The sequence below is a fragment of the Acipenser ruthenus genome, chromosome 2 (assembly GCF_902713425.1).
Source record: "Acipenser ruthenus chromosome 2, fAciRut3.2 maternal haplotype, whole genome shotgun sequence".
Classification (NCBI taxonomy): domain Eukaryota; kingdom Metazoa; phylum Chordata; class Actinopteri; order Acipenseriformes; family Acipenseridae; genus Acipenser; species Acipenser ruthenus.
Window position 1 is genome coordinate 23031846 of NC_081190.1, and position 18963 is coordinate 23050808.

At 39.2% G+C, this 18963-nt stretch overlaps 1 protein-coding gene across 1 annotated transcript in view; it reads right to left on the reverse strand.

The window, feature by feature from the left end:
• Positions 1-346: 346 nt before the first annotated feature.
• The window catches only part of LOC117963497 (chondroitin sulfate synthase 3-like), a 107957-nt gene continuing 89340 nt past the window's right edge, over positions 347-18963 (reverse strand). Inside the window, exon 3 of the mRNA XM_034903758.2 lies at positions 347-2828. Within this exon, the coding sequence (XP_034759649.2) occupies positions 1257-2828 (1572 nt within the window). The 3' untranslated portion in view covers positions 347-1256. The remainder of the gene's footprint in view (positions 2829-18963) is intronic.

The following is an 18963-nucleotide window of genomic DNA, read 5'->3' on the forward strand; positions in this document are numbered from 1 at the left end:
AAGCTGTCTCCCCATATTGAAGTGTGACATTCTATGAACTAACCAGAAGTGTTTCCGCAATTACCTGCAGCCTGCAGGCTATGCTTGTCACCTGCAAATTCAGCTGTAGCTCTGTGAAGCATTTAAAAAAAAAAAATTCTGATAACATGTTAACGGTAACACCAATAGCACAGGTATTTTCAACATCATATTATAGGGCATGTTGCTGTATAAGTATTATGTTTACTACACATTTGAATTACCACTGTCTCCAGACCTGTCATGAAAACATTTCTCGGTTTATGAAAACATTAACATTTGGTATAATTGTAAATGTGGGGAAAAATAATAAATAAAACAGATATAATGATTTTTTTAAGCGTATACTTTATTATAAATAACCCTTTTTTAATAGAATTTCATTGTTCTTGCCAGCAAACTGAACTGCATGAAAGTCACAAAGCTGAAATAATGCAAGTAAGTCTGTTTGCAGCGTGTTCACATGAAAAAAGAAAGTCAGTAATTTTGAAACCAAATGGTATTAGAAGCACGTGAACATGGGATATTGGTATCCAGTACCTTTTACATCACAGAAACATTTCTAAAAAATAAAGACACAATCATCAGAATTATTCACACATTTTAAAAATACTGCAGATGAAGAAGGGTCTGTGTACATTATTTTCATCTTGTATAAATTAAAAAACTCAAATCTATATTACAGAGCTCCTTCTCAAGTGGAAGCTTAAAGCACTTTTGTGGTACTTTCAACAGTACGTTATTATTATTATTATTATTATTATTATTATTATTATTATTATTATTATTATTATTATTATTATTATTATTTTATCACATTGGGTTCAGTGATGTCTGAAAGAAAGTTGATAAGCACTATAATTACTACAGCCTTTACAGAACAAAAGTAGCACAGCACACATACACTTGAAGTGGCTATTGTTTTGTGGAGGATGTGCTCCTGAGAATAGTTCAGATACTCTGGTTATTCTAATGATAGAAAGCAAAAAAAAAACAAACAAAAAAACTACAGAAAAAATAAAACACAGCTTCAATAATTTCAGCTTTACTTTGAAATCATCGACTACAGATGGACTGCCACTGCTATGTGCTGGTAAATGTCCTTTGGAAGACGCTGTAGAGGAACTAATGACACAAAGAATACATGTACACAGATACATCCACACATACATACATACAGACACCCACACACTCACAATTGAGGTAAACTCCCCTTAAAGGAAGAATGAACTGGAATGTCAGGATGACGTTCTGTTGTACCCCACACCTAAGTGCTTCTCCAACCAGAGTTCAGCTAGCTGCATCGTGGATGCATAAGTACTTGCTTTGGACCCCAAGCACATCTTATATTGCTTGGGATCTAAGTTTGGGTCACAGTGAACTGGATGGTAAATGTGGACAATTCCAACCTCTTGGCTTCGAAAGGCCTTCAACCCTGAATGTAATACTTTAGTAAAGAGATCTACATCTTCTAGTCCCCAACCTTGGATTGAGGTATCAAAGCCACCAGCTTTTATCAGATCAGTTTTGTATATGCAAGTGATCCCAAATCCATAGTCCCTCCAGAACCCACTTTTCTTGGTAAAAACAAAGGTGCTGTCTTCAGGAGGATTGCCTCCGTACACTATTTTTGGATCATACTGGCTGAAGATGACAGGATAATATACCTGCTCTCCCTGAATGGTATTGTCTCTGCACCTCTGCAAAAAATCTGCATTAAACATAAGGTCAACATCACAAAACAGCAGCAACGTGTTGTTCTCCAACTGCGATGAGCCCATTTCTAGAGCCAAGCCCCTGGAGAAATCTCCTGTCATGGGGATGATGGACAGATCTGCCTTGGGATACTTATTTCTGTATTCCTTTATTAGTTCAATGTGCTTATCTTTGTCTTGGTTGGAGTCGCTGTTGACTAGAATTATGGCTAGTTTTACATTCTGGTTTGTGATTAGACATGTCTTCTCAAAGTTCTCCATAAACCTCAAAAAAATGTCATATCTCCCTGTGAGAGGAACTAGAATGTGGATTTTCTTTTCACTCCTTTCCCTCATCTCTTTGGTTGATTCAGTAAACTGGAAGGGCGAGAATATCTTTAAAGAATTGGAAAGGAATGAGAAGGATTGAGAGTCTGTGTTGATGTTGTCAACAAGCTCTTTCACGTCAAGTTCCTCTGCTTCAATGAAGAAGGGCTTGCTGAATGACTGCTGAAGGTAGGCGTGTCGCCTCACTGGAACCGTAACCTTTCTCCCCTTGTGCTTTTTGTAAAGAAGCAGCAGATCTAAGATGTACTCTGCCCCATGCATGGGATCAACCCTGCGGTATCCATACTGAATCTCTTTGAACTCAATCACACGTCCTCTCGTCTTGGAGTTCTCATTGATCATCTCCATGACCTGAAGGACAGTGTCATCCAATGCTGTCCTCAGAAGGCTGTTGATACCTTGACGAGGCATCTGTTTCTCGGCCGTGGAATATAGATGTTTCCCGGTCAAGAAGTCCCACTCGATAACCTCGTTCCTTTCTGTTGGCTGGAAGCGTGTGTAGGAGGGCATCAGCCCCAGCTGTTGATCTGCCTTCTGCACCTCCATGTTGCTGAGCTTGCTCATGACGACGCTCTCCCTGTGGAGCTCAATGGTGTGGTAGCGTAGCTCCGAAATTTTGCGGCTCAGCATGTAGTTGTGCAACCTATACTGATAGGCAGGCCTCTTGTTGGGATGAAGAGTGATTGTGTTATGGATTTTGCTGCTGTGAAGTTCTTGGATGTATCCCTTCTTATTGTGTTCATAGTTTTCATAAAACAACTGCTGCATCTATGAAGTAAGAAGAAAACATAAATCAGAACAATATCCCTCAAAAAAGTTCTAAAAAGCAAACAAATTGAATTCAGCTATTGATTTCTGTGTGCAAATTAAGCTTGGGTTATCTTTTAAATCCTATAGTTTTCAGTCTAGTAGTTGGCTGGCTTCCAGAATGAAAGTGTTACACATAATCCATTTAATTCCTTTTGGCTTCAGTATATGTCTGCACTTTGTTTTCAATATACAGGATATCTACTAACTGCATATGAATGCCATTTACAAACATATTAGAAAAGTGTACTTTGGTTTGTATTCTTGGCTGTACACTGTAGTCCATCCCTAAGTATACATTATTATTATTATTTATTTCTTAGCAGACGCACTTATCCAGGGCGACTGACAATTCTTACAAGATATCACATTATTTTTACATACAATTACCCATTTATACGTTTGGGTTTTTACTGGAGCAATCTAGGTAAAGTACCTTGCTCAAGGGTACAGCAGCAGTGTCCCCCACCTGGGATTAAACAGAGCCCTAACCACTACTCCACACTGCTGCCCCTAAATAAGATCACATAGATTTATTTTCTATTAAACTTACACAGTTGTTGCTATAATACAGAATATATATGTTTTTTTTCTTCCTGCATTGCTATCGATTTGATACAGAATTATAAAAGTTACAAATATTTCTCTTCATTTTGTTGCCACATTATAATTTTGAACTCAGTACATTTATTGTGTTCAAGGACATGTAGAATAATGCAATCTCTCCTCTAAACAATGGTGTAATGTTCTATAGTAGTGGAAAATATGCCTAACCAAGTGGATTTGATTAATTCAAGAACCCTGTCCTCCCATTAAAAATCTCATGTAGAAAAGATCAGCATAAAAGGCAGACAGTTAATTACACAGAAGCTGTTGTGTGGGACTTGATTAACAAACCATGCTGTTAATCAAAAATGGGTATTACGAAAAAAAAGCTTAATGTCCCCTTTTGCTGAATTAGGAAACCAATAAACTTTACATTTTTTTTGATTAACTTTCCCATTAATTGCACAGTAGCACCCTTAGACCTTATACAGAACACTTTCCAAGAAGCATACAAAGTGTAGGGTCACCCAGGGTTATTTCAGTAGTGATGTCACACAAACTAATTAAACTATGATGACATGTAAGCTCTTTCACCACCCCTGAAGCATTAATTAAAATTACAATGCATCAGATATGCTACCACAATGTTTACTGTAACAATGAGAAAACAAAAGCAACTTAAAACATTTCTCCATTTAGAAATGTAAAATGGTTAAACACGATTTTGTGTTCTTGTAGCCTGACTATAGAAAATTATTAAAATTGATAACATTAACATTGGTTTTTTTCACACAGACTGGCAAACTGAACAACTAAAGACAATTGTGACACACTTGTAGTATACAGTATGAATTCATGCATTAATGTACATTTTTCAAGAAATGGTAAATCACTGCAACCACTGTGCAATTGAGTGCAAGGACGTTTTGAATTTTGGAACAGCTCTCGTGAGAAAAGAATTGACTAGTCTATGTGCTTTTTATACTGTCAGAGAAGAGAAGTCAGAGAAGCTTATATTAAGCATTCAGTAACCAGGATAAATACGCTAGAAGGATACATCTGAACTATGTACACATATAGTAAAGAATGCAAAAACTGTTTTTTGGAAGTTATTGGTTGTTAAATTAGTTTAAAAAAAAAAAATCAGGATACTGAATTATATATTGATATACATTATTTACATATACATGATCAACTGACTAATGACTGATCATATTAAGAAATGTCTCAAAGTATAGTACTAAATAGATCTTTTGGAGTTTTTCCATGACAAATCTAGTTTACATTGCCAGCAACGAACTTCATTTTCCTTCCGATGAGTTTCTAGACCTGAGCTACTGCCTGAGTAATTTACTGTCACAGTATGAAAACACTCCCATTGCACTTTTCTAAAATGATTAATGTTTGCTATTATTTCAAGTCTTGTTCATGCTTATTTAGTAAACATAGCACAAACCCAACTGTTTAAAGTTGATTGACTGGAAAGTAAGCCTATTCCTTCAGACCACCTCCCCATTAAGACCCTGCATATTTGGTGATTTTAATGGAGTGATTCCACTATAAAAGGTAACTGCTATAGTCAGCATTATCATTCCTCTTTTAGAATTCTACAGGTGTACTGGACCTCATCTCAACAATCAACTTTCTGGCCACTGTATATCCTTGTCTTGCTATGGTTAACTCAAGTCCACACAAAACACCTGCTTTACTGGATGATGTAATTTTAAGCACTTGCATTTCAGAATACACTTTCAATAAATGTTGGGCTCTGAAAGCATTCTCTGCAGGATAAAGTACGGTGACATTCCCAGAGTAACAAACTGGCCCATAACTAGGTGAGCCTAAGCACTGTTAGAGGTAAGTGAAATCGGAAATAATCTAAATAGTGCAACTGGTCCAGAATGTTGCTGCTGCAAGAATACTGAGAAGTACAAAATGAACTGAACATATTACATATGTATTGGAAACTTTGCATTGGATACCTTTCAAATAATCTGGTTATTTTTAAGATTCTTCTGTTGACCTTCAAGGCTGTCTGGGGAATTGGTCCTAAATATTCATTTGACTTGCTGCATCCCTACATCACTAGGCGTCAGCTGTGCTCTTCAAGCTCATAGCTGCTGGCTGTTCCCTCGACCAGGTGTGTCACTCTGGGAGGAGCTGGCTGTTCCCTTGACCAGGTGTGTCACTCTGGGAGGTCGGAGTTTCTCCACTAGTACTGCTAAACTTTGGAACTTGTTGCCACTATTTGTGAGAGTATCATTCTCTTGAGAAATGTAAAGCACTGCTAAAAACACATTTGTATTTCCTAGCTTTTGGTAATAGGGAGATACATTTTTTATGTAAATCGTTTTGTAATGTTTGTAATCATGTTTTAATTTTAGTTAATGACATTGTACTTTGTATTTATTTATTTAGTTTTTATTTTTCCTGTAAAGCATTTTGGGATGGCATTGCCATGAAAGGAGCTACTGTACTTGTTATTAAACGTGCGGATAGCAGCTTCTTGCTTCTGAGTCTCTCTTCCTGCCAGTAGCAGCTTGCCTGTGACGCTACCCTGTCACAACCCGTCTATATATATATATTGTAAAATAGCGGGTTATGAGAAACAGCAGGGAGGGGGTTAAAACCTCCCTGCGAGAGAATGTACCTTTGTTTGGTTGTTTGCTTTATTGTTTCATTTAATTTGTTTAATTGTTTTATTGTTAATTATCATCCGCACCTGGGCGCTATTGGAAATTAGGCCCAGGTGCGGAGTTTAAAAGGAGAGCACGCAGTCTGCTCAGGGCTGCTGAATGGAAGGAGGCAGAAAGGAGTGCTCTGCTTCCTGGCAGTCCCGAGAAAAAGGTACAGTGCAAACCTGTGTGGTTGAGTTTTGGTGGAACAGGGAAACGGCTTAGCCGTCCTGTGATAGTTAGGTTCCTGCGTGTGTAGTTAGTGCTCAGAAGAGCTAGGTGTTTATTTTGTGTATTTTATTTAATTTTGTGTTTATTAAAAATATAGCGCGTGAGCGCTGGAAAAAATCCATTTCTCGTGTCTGGGTCGCATTCTTAAAGGGGCAACGAACCCGAGTGGGTCTAGTCTTTTACAATATATATATATATATATATATATACACACACACAAAGTAAAATAAAAGCAATAGCTAAAAGAAACACCTCAACCATACTGTCATACATCAAAGTCAAAAGTAGAGAATTGAATTTTCATAGAATAAATGGACTTTTCTGTTGTACAGCTGGAGGGTCACAATTTGAAGTATGGTTTTCAAAGACACAAGGGACCATTTATATTCTCTTTTATTTCTCTGACATTAGGACTACCAGAGCTCATAACCAATCCCTGATTAAAATAGTTTCAAGGTACAACTGAGACATCATATAACACGCTGAATACATCTCAAAAGAAGAACTACACAAAAACCATCATCCCTGATTTTTTTTGTAAACCTGATTATTAACCTTTGATGTTTTCACTCTCCACTACAGTATTAGCCTTATCAGTAAAATAGATTTTGAAAATAAACCTTTTTTCTCTAACAGCATGTTTTCTCTAAAGTAAACAACACGTTATTAAAACTTCACTTGACCATTGGAAACAGTGAATCAGTGATCTTAAATTGTCTTTTTTGGATCAGACAATTCTACCTCTTCAAAAGGCTTCCAATTCCATTTAAAGCTACTTTGTAAAGTTCCATATCAGTTTACAATTGTAAGGGCCACGTTGTAATTTGTTTGCTACTGTTGTCCTTCAGCATGTAGCCTGATTGTAACCAGCCGATATTCATTTTGTTGATGTCTGCAGTATTACACACACTGATGTTTTAAGTTATAAACATATAAATGGACAGACTGGTGTTCAAATATTGTAGTAGAAAAATTGGCATATCTGTAAATGGCCAATAAGAAAAGCTGAAAATGGCCAAGCATGTTGAGCATGTTCAAGTATGAATATAATTCTTACAAATAATACTGAAGATTAAAGGCTAAATACTGAATGTTGGCAATTCACTGACATATAGGTAACAGATTACATTACATGACTCTGTTTTCATGTGGCAATAAAAAAAAATAAGATTGCAATTACTAATTTAATGAGCATAGAACTAAAGCTATGAAACCAGTATAGTTATTAGGCAGAGAGACAGAAGCCCTCATTGTTAATGTTTCACAAGTGAATCAGTCAGATGGTGGCTACCATCGGTAAACATCCATAAAACCAGTCGCTATTTTTTTTTTCTTACCAAAATTATAATTTAGAAATCATCTCTTGTTTGTGTAGTTTTAATACTTGCTGTCTGTCCCATCTCCGTTCCACTCTGAATGGCTAGGGGTCGCTGTCAGTCAAGTCAACTCAGTGGCTCCTGTAGTTTCACTGTCAGCCATTTCATCCTGTTCTGACAGATCTCGTTGACTGAAGCAGCACTAGAATGCTCTCATTTGTTTAAATGACTGTCAATCATCAAACCTGCACCGACTGTGCACTTTCATTTGCCAGCTACAACGCCTGTCATACAAAGCGCCTACTTTGAAATTAGCGGGTTAAGGTGTAGGTAGGCTTTTGCTATAGGTATATACGGTGACAGTTACTAGTTTGATTTGAAAATGGGGCGCAAGAGGAAAACACTTAATGAGTATTGCACACAATCCCCTGAACGACAGCTGAGGTTTCCGCAGCAGGGCGAAGCAGGACTGTCTGCCTTGCCTTCCATTTGAGACCATTTTTAAATTTGTGCAGGATCTTTATCTATACAAGGTAGCTCCGCTGTGACTAAACGTTATTTCAACTAGAATGTTGGTAACCATGGTTTTGTTGCATGTTGAATATGATCAAGGGGTTTCGCTAAATGAGGCGTTTCTCAATGGCATAAAAAGTCTGGGGCTTTTTTTTAAGCATAAAGGTCGATTTCACCCATTCTCTGCTTCAATTGAAAAATAAAGATCGAAAAAAAACCCGGTAAATTATTCTAAAAATAAACTTTGATATTAATCGTCGATTTGGCAAAAAAATTTAAATCGAATAGTAGCAAGCCTAATTAAAACATGAATAACTTGGCATATTTGTTTTATTTAAAAATGTTATTCACTGGAAAAGCCATATGAGCTAAAAACAAGTCGTTTACAAAGGTGTCCCAGGAAAGGCAAGAGCAATTACAATAACACACAAGCGTAGAACAAGCTTTCACAATCCATGTATTATTGCATTCACTTCACATCATATACAGACGTTCTCAAATTTGTTGGTATCCCTCCACAAAAAACGAAGAATGCACAATTTTCTCTGAAATAACTTGAAACTGACAAAAGTAATTGGCATCCACCATTGTTTATTCCATATTTAATAGAAATCAGCCTTTACTTTTGATTTTTTATTCAACATAATATTGTAAATAATAAAACAAATGAAAATGGCATGGACAAAAATGATGGGACCGCTAACCTAATATTTTGTTGCACAACCTTTAGAGGCAATCACTGCAATCAAACGTTTTCTGTAGCTCTCAATGAGACTTCTGCACTTGTTAACAGGTAGTTTAGCCCACTCTTCCTGAGCAAACTGCTCCACCTGTCTCAGGTTTGATGGGTGCCTTCTCCAGACTGCAAGTTTCAGCTCTTTCCATAGATGTTCGATAGGATTCAGATCAGGACTCATAGAAGGCCACTTCAGAATAGTCCAATGTTTTGTTCTTATCCATTCTTGGGTGCTTTTAGCTGTGTGTTTTGGGTCATTATCCTGTTGGAGGACCCATGACCTGCGACTGAGACAGAGCTTTCTGACACTGGGCAGTACGTTTCGCTCCAGAATGCCTTGATAGTCTTGAGATTTCATTGTGCCCTGCACAGATTCAAGGAACCCTGTGCCAGGCGCAGCAAAGCAGCCCCAAAACATAACCGAGCCTCCTCCATGTTTCACTGTAGGTATGGTGTTCTTTTCTTTGAAAGCTTCATTTTTTCGTCTGTGAACACAGAGCTGATGTGACTTGCCAAAAAGCTCCAGTTTTGACTCATCTGTCCAAATGACATTCTCCCAGAAGGATTGTGGCTTGTCAATATGCATTTTAGCAAATTCCAGTCTGGCTTTTTTATGTTTTTCTGTCAAAAGTGTCTTCTTCCATGGAGCCCACTTTCGCTCAAAAAGCGACGGATGGTGCGATCAGAAACTGACGTACCTTCACCTTGGAGTTCAGCTTGTTTCTCTTTGGCAGTTATCCTTGGTTCTTTTTCTACCATTCGCACTATCCTTCTGTTCAATCTTGGGTCGATTTTCCTCTTGCGGCCGTGCCCAGGGAGGCTGGCTACAGTTCCATGGACCATCAACTTCTTAATAATATTTGCAACTGTTGTCACAGGAACATCAAGCTGCTTGGAGATGGTCTTGTAGCCTTTACCTTTACCATGCTTGTCTATTATTTTCTTTCTGATCTCCTCAGACAACTCTCTCCTTTGCTTTCTCTGGTCCATGTTCAGTGTGGTGCACACAATGATACCAAACAGCACAGTGACTACTTTTCTCCATTTAAATAGGCTGAATGACTGATTACAAGATTGGAGACATGTGTGATACTAATTAAAGAAACTAATTAGTTTGAAATATCACTATAATCCAATTATTTATTATCTTTTCTAAGGGGTACCAACAAATGTGTCCAGGCCATTTTAGAATATCTTTGTAGAATAAGCAATAATTCATCTCTTTTCACAGCTTCTTTGCTTTATTCTATGACATACCAAAGGTATGCAAGTATACATGATAAAATAGCTTTTAATTTCATTACTTTTCAGGAGGAATGAAGCATTATTTCAATGAGCTGTAAGGGTACCAACAAATTTGAGCACGTCTGTACAATCACAAGGCTGGTTCAAGTGATCAAACAGCAATCTCTTAAAATGAGAACGTGACACTGTGGATCTCAGTTCTATGGGTAATTTATTCTAGTCTGAGGGGGCAGCGAAAGCAAAAGCTTTCTTTCCCATAGTATTTATCACTGTTGGTACTTTGAAATATTTGGTGTAACCGACATTTCTTCAAGAACAAACACATTTAAACTCCTGGAACAGACTATTTAAATAGACCGGCAGTAACAAGTCTTGCAGTGGAAAGACGTTTCTTATGTTACTAACAGTACTTGGTAGGCGTAAGCAGGGATACTGTGTGCTTCATTATCTTGTTTGCAAGCGCTACTCTGTAAGAGAAAGTTTGTTTACAGCCCAATTATTTTTTGTGAGTGAGTGTGTGTGCATCTGGGGAATAAACAACCTGAAAAATAATTCCTTATCAGTTATAAAGGATTGCAGTTATCTGCACTAGAATACAAATATTAATAGTAATATATTGGATTGTATCAGAAAAATCGTACCATTTAACAAACTTCTTGAAGCTGTAGCTGAACTGCAGACAGCATTCAAAGATTCAGTCAACTTAAGATATTCAAATAAGACGCTATTGTCAAAATGTTGGTCTAGACTAAAAAATTCCTATTTTAGGATTGTGTGTTTAAAGTCATGGATGATTTACCGAAAACATAAAGTAGAAAGATCCACTAAACAGGAGACATATACTGGTAACTAAATTCCTTGACATAGACTAACATCTTTCCAATAACAGTGTCATCTAAAACAGCTGTGAGTTTTACATTATTGAACAAAGAACACGGTCTAAAATTGACACTGACTGATGATTTAAAAGCTCAGCTAACATAATAAATGGAAGTTTACCAAGCCTGGACATATCCCAAGAAAGTTCATGCAGTTCTTGAACTTTATGAAAGGCTGGAGATACATTTCTGTGACTTTACCAAGTTATGAGGATGTAGCATACTTACGAAAATGCCACTATTAGAGTTAACCCTTCAATAACTGATCATTAAGACAACTTTTATAATTCTCCTTAAATTCACTTTCATTTTTGCTACCAGTTGAACTGAAAAGTTAGATTTTAAAGAGTTCAGCCCAGGCTACTGATATCCAGCAGCACTAAACTACAGTACCTAAAAAAGTAAGGCAAAGAGATCAGTGATTTAAACAACGAATACAAGCGACACTTTCGGTTCTTTTGATTCTTATTTGTTAGTACTATCAGTTATCTGTTATTAGCTGGTATGACTCTGCTACTTCTGATCTTTCACTGTATCTTCTTATGATTCTATATGACATACGCATCCACAATGTTTTAGAATTTTCACATCCTAGCTTTGTATTTAATGTATTATGCTTTGTTTTCCACTGTATTTAATGAATTATGCATTGTTTTTCACTGTATCTTGTAAAGCGCTTTGTGATGGTGGTCCACTATGAAAGGCGCAATATGAAATAGTGATTGATTGATTGTTTGATTGTTTGATTGATATGTGGGTCCTTTATTAATCCCCAGAAGGTGCTGTTTATTGTGAGTAGATTTTTGAAAGAAGTAAAAGACCAGATTTCATCCACAGCACCCTGATGACAGTATAATCTTTTATTTTTTATGATGCAGAAGGAAGGAGCGTCAAGGAACAGTGAATACATATTATTTAGATTTTAGTGAAGAACATTTAATTTCTGTGCATGCTGTGTTTCTGTGCAGGCCTTTTCTGAGAAATACGACATTCAACTTATCCGCCATAGAGTGGTATTGTCCATCATTTAATAACATAAATGAGACATTATTAAAAATAATGTAGACTGTGTAATAAGACATACAGACAGGGGGAAGGGGATTATGGAAATATTGCTGGGAAGAAAATTGTTTTATTTTTAAATACCATAATAATATAATGACTTTATGGTCAATTCTGTTTTTACTTGAAGGTTACTGCGAGCACAACAACATCAATTCATTCAGTATGTATATATTTTCATATTGTTACAAAACCAAAAGCAAAAGGTTAATAAAACAGGGGCCACAAAACTAGCAGCAAGCAGCTCAGAAATTTGATTATTCCCAGTTTAGGTAACATTAGGATGTATTTTCCCTTGGTACAAATTATTTGATATTAGAAAGATTTTAACAACCACAGCTGTTCTTACAAAACTAGAGCACACATGTAAAAATGTGAGTTTGACATTACCCCAGAGAAGGAATCAATGATCATCCCTGTTGCCAAACTGTTCAATTTACTGTTGTGTATATTAAACTAGGATGTCATTACACCATACTAAATAAGATCTAATAATGTTGCTGCAGACCAAGCCTCCTCATGCAGTAGTCAGCTATTTGAGCGAATTGGGATTTTGTTGACTGGTGTACCGCGGTTTAGGCAAAGCTATCGTTACACATCTACCCTGCTTTTCAAATACCTTTGCTGCCGCCGATTGCTATGGCACTTCTGTTACCATATGTGGGTCTGACACATGTTGTAACATGAAACGAGACTTGAAAGCAGAGTACATTTGTAAACATGCCGAAGTACCAAATAATAGCTTCATCTAAACCAGGGTACACTTTGATATCTGACACATAAATACAGTGTGTTATTTAATAGATTCAAGCTGTGGTCTCCACAAATTCTGCACACAAAAAGCACTGTTGTCTAGAATTGGCTTTTCTACAATACATGCATTGCTTTTTTAATCAGTCAGTTTGGTGTATTTGATCTCCAAACACTTTTAAACTTGATCAAAATGGGTTTGTTACAGTACTCTGGAAGATTAGCGTGTGCTTGATAGGAAACTAGGTTTGGTGAAGCATACCGTTTGCAGTTTATGCCTTTAACTGAAGATTTCAGACTGGAGGGTGGCCATTACTTCCAACTGAATTTATATTCCAAGTGACAACTGGTAATGGAAATATTGCAATAGTAGGTGCAAATCTAGGATTATTTCCATTAATTTAATCAGTTTCATAACAGGATCAAATCTGCTGGCATCTACAATGTACTGCCAGAAAAGAAAAACGAAATAGTCTGGTAATAAATGCTGTGACAGTAGTTATAAATCCACCAAACTGTGTTTCACAAGGCTCTGATGGCTGTTTTGCCCATATAATCTGAACTGTGCATACACCTTCTGTCACATAGCGCATTTTTGTTTGACATATGCTAGAGCAGTGCAAAATACCATGAACAGGGAATAAAACTGTTCAAGGAAAATCTGGGAGGCACTCTAATTAAATCCACTTACCTGTTGTCTTGTGAGAAATGTGTGACCCATTTTCAATCTAGAAAATGAATTAAATTAATTTGATTCCGGAAGCCTTTTATGGTTGTACCACTTTGTAAGTGCCCTGTGGTTTGGGTGATCGGTAGGGCATAACTGAATTCACAGGATCTCACTCCTCTTCTTCAAATAAGCTATATATCCAGATATTTGTGTGGGTGTATGAAGTGTTTGCAAAACCTGACAGCTACTGTACATGTTAAAGCAGTAGGCCAATGACTTGGTTAGGATTTAAAACTTTTTTTGTGTGCCTTTGTTTTTGCAATATTATTATTATTTATTTATTAGCTGATGCCCTTATCCAGGGCGACTTACAATTGTTACAAGATATCATATTTTTTTTACGTACAATTACCCATTTATACAGTTGTTTTGTTTTTTACTGGAGCAATCTAGGTAAAGTACCTTGCTCAAAGGTACAGCAGCAGTGTCCCCAACGGGGATTGAACCCACAACCCTCCAGTCAAGAGTCCAGAGCCCTAACCACTACTCCACATTGCTGCCCATATGAGCATGACAGTACTACATAACATTTTATTGGTAATTGTATGGCATTGTAGAGCACCTCACCAGATGTAATGTATAAGCATGCCTGTGTATCTATAATATTGTGGCGAACTTTGGTTCCCACAAGCTGGGTCTCCTCACAGGCTGAGGTCAGACGTGAACCCGCGACCTCCCGCTGTGAAGCACTGCGCCGATACTGCTGTACAAAAGAGCTGGGTTACCTTGCAGGAGCAGATATCAGACTTACATCTTCATGTTTAGATTGCATAACCTACCAGCCCTGACCACTACCCCCATGCACGCTACACTGTCCCCTGCCAGACTCAAGTCCACCCTCGAACTTGCTCACCAGTTCTACATTCTGTTAGAAAATTGACTTTCGTGCAAGACTGAACGTGAGAGTATGTCTGTACATTTGTTTTAAATAATCGCCCAGAAGACTACTGAGACACTGACATCAACTAGTCCTCCTCAGATTTAATTCACCTCGGGCAAGCAGGAGTTTCTAACCCTGCCCTTAATATCAGTGTGAATGTGAATTCCTTCTGCTGTGGGACTTGTAATAGTCTTGCTGAAAGCTACTATCTTTTTTTTTCTTAAAAGACTGCCATTTTATTTAGTTTTCAGATCAGATTCTGTATTTATTTATTTTTTGCTCCAAGTGTCCACATGAAGCTAAAAACAATGAAGCAGTAATTTAATGTGAGGTAAAATAAAGAAAACAGGTGTGATATAGGATTAAATGAAAGAGATCTGATTAATTAAAACAGAAAAGGGAAAATATGTCACCCCGCAAATCACTGCATTCTTAATGTGCCTTTTATAACCCGGACAGTACTGCAATTCTGGTAATTGTTATATAAAGTATTGGGTGCTATTCAATAATCCTTTCAGAACAAAAGACCTTCTACAGTGTATGACAGAAGTTGATATTGCTTATGTGAATAGCACACCATGGAGGTGCAAACAGATACCCAAGGGCATCTATATCTATATGTATATATACATATATATATATATATATATATATATATATATATATATGTGTGTGTGTGTGTGTGTGTGTGTGTGTGTGTGTGTTAACAATGTTGTGATAAAGCCTAAGTGCAAACAGCAATCCAATAAAGCGTATGCTTCAGTGTTTTTATACAAGTCAGCATTCATCAAGGTGATATTCCCCTCAGTTCTTAATGTCTGTACTTATGTTTTATCTAATAATTATACTAATGTAGGGTCATTTAAGGGCATATCTTTTATAAATGGTACCTGACCATGGTCAGACATTCAAAGCTTTGAAGCAGCAAATTAAAATTGATATACTGTAACATCACAAAACATAAAAAAGACCCATTCTGAGTGTTTCTCTGTTTTCCCAAAGCAAACTGCTTATCACGGCAAAGTGTAGTAAAGCATGGTGAAAACTTGTGAGAGGTCTAATTGTAGTCTTTTTTTTAAAATCAGATGTACATTTCACAGACCTAATATATGGCTTGTTTTACGGTAAATACAGGAATGTCTTTCCAGATTACATTGTGCAATCTCTTTAAATTCTACTGAATTCAGAGCAGGCTAAATAGTATTATACAACAACATGGTTACTTTTAAAATTTGTGGTGTTGTTTTTTCTCTTGTTGGAGTATATAGTTAGAAACTTTTTTCCATGTATGGGCTTAAATGTTCCCTACAGATGCTCAGTGTGCTGGCTAAAACACATTCCCCTTTTAAGCCTTTGAACACCTCAGAAGAAGCCTAAATGCCATTATATTAATGCAACAGTAAACAATTTCATAAGAAATTCACACAGTGCAGCTGTCTTCTTTGTGAAGCTAAAAAAAAAAAAAAAACTTTAAAATTAAAAAAAGATGCTCATAATGTAATTTTTAGTGTTCCTAACAATACTATAACTGACACCTGCTTTAAAAAAGGAAAAGTGTTTGAATTAACTTTCAGGGCAATATTCGCATTAATGGTCATAAATCTGTCCACAAGTTTATTATTTCTTTAAGCAATTTAACACTCAAACGGCGAAACAAACAGCCTATTCTCTGATCCCTGAATGGAAAATTGCCTGTGGAGTCCAGTTCACTCAACCAAGCAACAAAAAACAGGAAGTCTGTGTTTTTTAATAGCAGTGGCCTGAAAGAGAATAACTTGTACACTGGCTTTTATTTTTCATTTTTCAATTATGATTCCCTTTCAATTGGAAGATGACCTCCAACACCATACTTTTGGGATATGCCTGCTTGTCAGGTATTCACTGAGCATTTTATATCAAAGCTGCCGATAGGCCCCTCCGTGGAGTGACGTCCTCCAAAAAAAAAAAAAAAATTTCAAAAGCCTTTTCCTCTGCTTTTTGCAGCTGTTTGAAAGTAAATATTAAGGAACGTGATCCTCCAGCGAGACCCAGCTCTGCTGCATGCCGCTGTTGAATCGAGGACTCTGGGAGACCTCGGCACGCCCACTCGTTGTGCGCGGCCTAGTGCCCCTACAGGTTGTTAGTTACTATTGTTTTTCTATTACTGTAAAAAAAAAAAAAAAACTCTTGCACTCCAGCTTGCTTGAGTGTCTGTGTGTACTACTGAGCAGACCTGAACCAATGCAGGATCACGGAAGCTCACCTAAAAAAGGCTGCGAAAGCGCAAGTAACGCACCTGGCCAACACAGGAGGTCTCTTGACAGCCTACCTAGATGGCACGCTGCAATCTGTAACCCTTCTCGAACCACTTGCTTTACAGCTACGCTTGGTCTAGGGTACCTTACTACAGATCTCTGGCTTCCAAGGGCAAGCCCTGGGTAGAAGCCTGGCAAGCTTGGTGGTGGTGCACAGACAGCTGTGGCTGTCTCAGGCGAAGGTCCCAGATGCGGACAAGTCCGCCTTATTGAATGCACCTGTCTCCCCTGGCCATACTTTTGGACCAGTGGTAGAGGAGATACTGCAACGCTCCCATAGAAAGGAAGAGACATCTCAATAGGTGGTAACTCGGACCGTTCCAATCCCCACGGGGACATGGGGCAATCTGAGGCACCCGCATCCAGACCTCCGAGGCAGCTAATACATGGGGCCATCAGCGAGGATGGGGAAACGCCGGGCGTGAAGCCCCAGTGCACCAGCGATCAGGGAGACAGTTCCAACTGAACCGCCTCCCTTTCGAGGGATCACGGTCACATCCATGAATGACCCTCTCCAGGTCTTGACTCTCAGACAAGAAGTAGAAACACTGCTTGTCAAACAAGCCATCGGTCTCATAGAACACACCTCTCAAAGACGGGGGTTCTACTCGAGATACTTCTTGGTGCCACAAAAGGACCTCAATGGGTTCTTGAGGGAGAGGAGGTTCCAGATGTTCAACTGGTTTACAACAGTGGTCCCGAAGGACGCGTATTTTCATGTTTCTATCCGTCCAGCACACAGAAAATATCTTTGCTTTGCCTTTCAGGGCAGCGTCTTCGAGTTTTCCGTGCTGCCATTCGGCTTCTCCTCAGCCCCCCACACATTTTCAAAGTGCACAGATGCCATCCTAGCTCCCTTGCTGCTGCAAGGAATCAGGGTGATGAATTACCTAGATGACTGGTTGATTTGTTCCCAGTCCCAGGAAGGAGCAGTGGCCTACACAGTGATTGTGAGGCTGTCGAGGCTGGGTCTCACCCTCAGCGATGCAAAGAGCCAATTAATACTGGTGCAAAGTACGGTCTACTTGGGTCTCCGGCTGGATTCTCTTATGATGTGAGACTACTTGTCAGACGACAGAGTAGCTGCCATTCGCAACTGTCTGGCAAGGGTCCACAGTACAATTGGTGTTGTGCCAAAAATGACTGGGTCTGATGGTCGTGGCTTCAGCAGCCATCCAACTGGGATTACTCCACATGCGGCTGCTCCAAGTGTGGCTCAATGCCTTTTAGCTACACCCCAAGCACGACAGACACCATCGGCTGACCATGTTTCATCTATGTTGGGAAGCCCTACGCTGGTGGAAGAAACCACCTCACCTGAGCAAACGTGTAAGAATGGGAGTGATACACAATAGTCAAGTGGTGATGACGCGTCCAACTAAGGTTGGGGAGCGGTCTGGGCAGGCAGAGGAGTCTGTGGACCCTGGTCGGGCCACTGGGCATCCCTGCACATAAATGCACTAGAGCTGAGAGCAGTCCACCTCACGTTTCAACCGAAGCCCTCCCTGTGCTCCAGGACAGACATGTCCATGTCCGCGCAGACATGTCAGTAGTTGCGTACGTAAAACACCAGGGAGGGCTTCGGTCCCTGGGGTTTCACCGCAAAGCCTTTCGGCTGTTGATCTGGGCAGAGAGGCACGTCCTGTACCTATGGGCTATTCATCTCTCGAGAGTGGGGAACTGGGCAGCGGACCTCCTCTCGAGGGAGGGTCCTCACCCGTCAGAATGGCGACTGCACCCTCAGGTGGTGCAGCACATTTGGGAACGTTTTGGGGAAGCCCAAGTCGATCTCTTTGCCATGGCAGAGACGACCCATTGCCCCCTGTGGTTCTCCCTCTGCGGCTGCGGAGGTCCACTAGGCGCGACGCCCTAGCCGACGAGTGGCCCAAGGCGCTTTTGTGCACTTTCCCGCTGCTCCATGCCTTCCTTGAAAGGGTCAGGAGAGACAAGGCAACAGTTCTCCTGGTGGCCCCCAGATGGCCCAGGCGAATATGGTTTTCTAGCCTCTGCCAGCTGCTGCAGGGCCAGCCATGGGAGATCCCACTATGCAGGGATCTCCTCAGTCAGGCGAAAGGCACCCTCTGGCACCCAGAGCCAGGCAGACTCCAACTGTGGGTCTGCCCCCTGAACGGGACCATCTGTCCGACTTAGGACTCTCAGACACAGTCGTCAGTACACTGCAGAATGCTAGGGCTTCTTCCACAAGAACGTTGTACACCTGGGTGGACGTATTTCAAAAT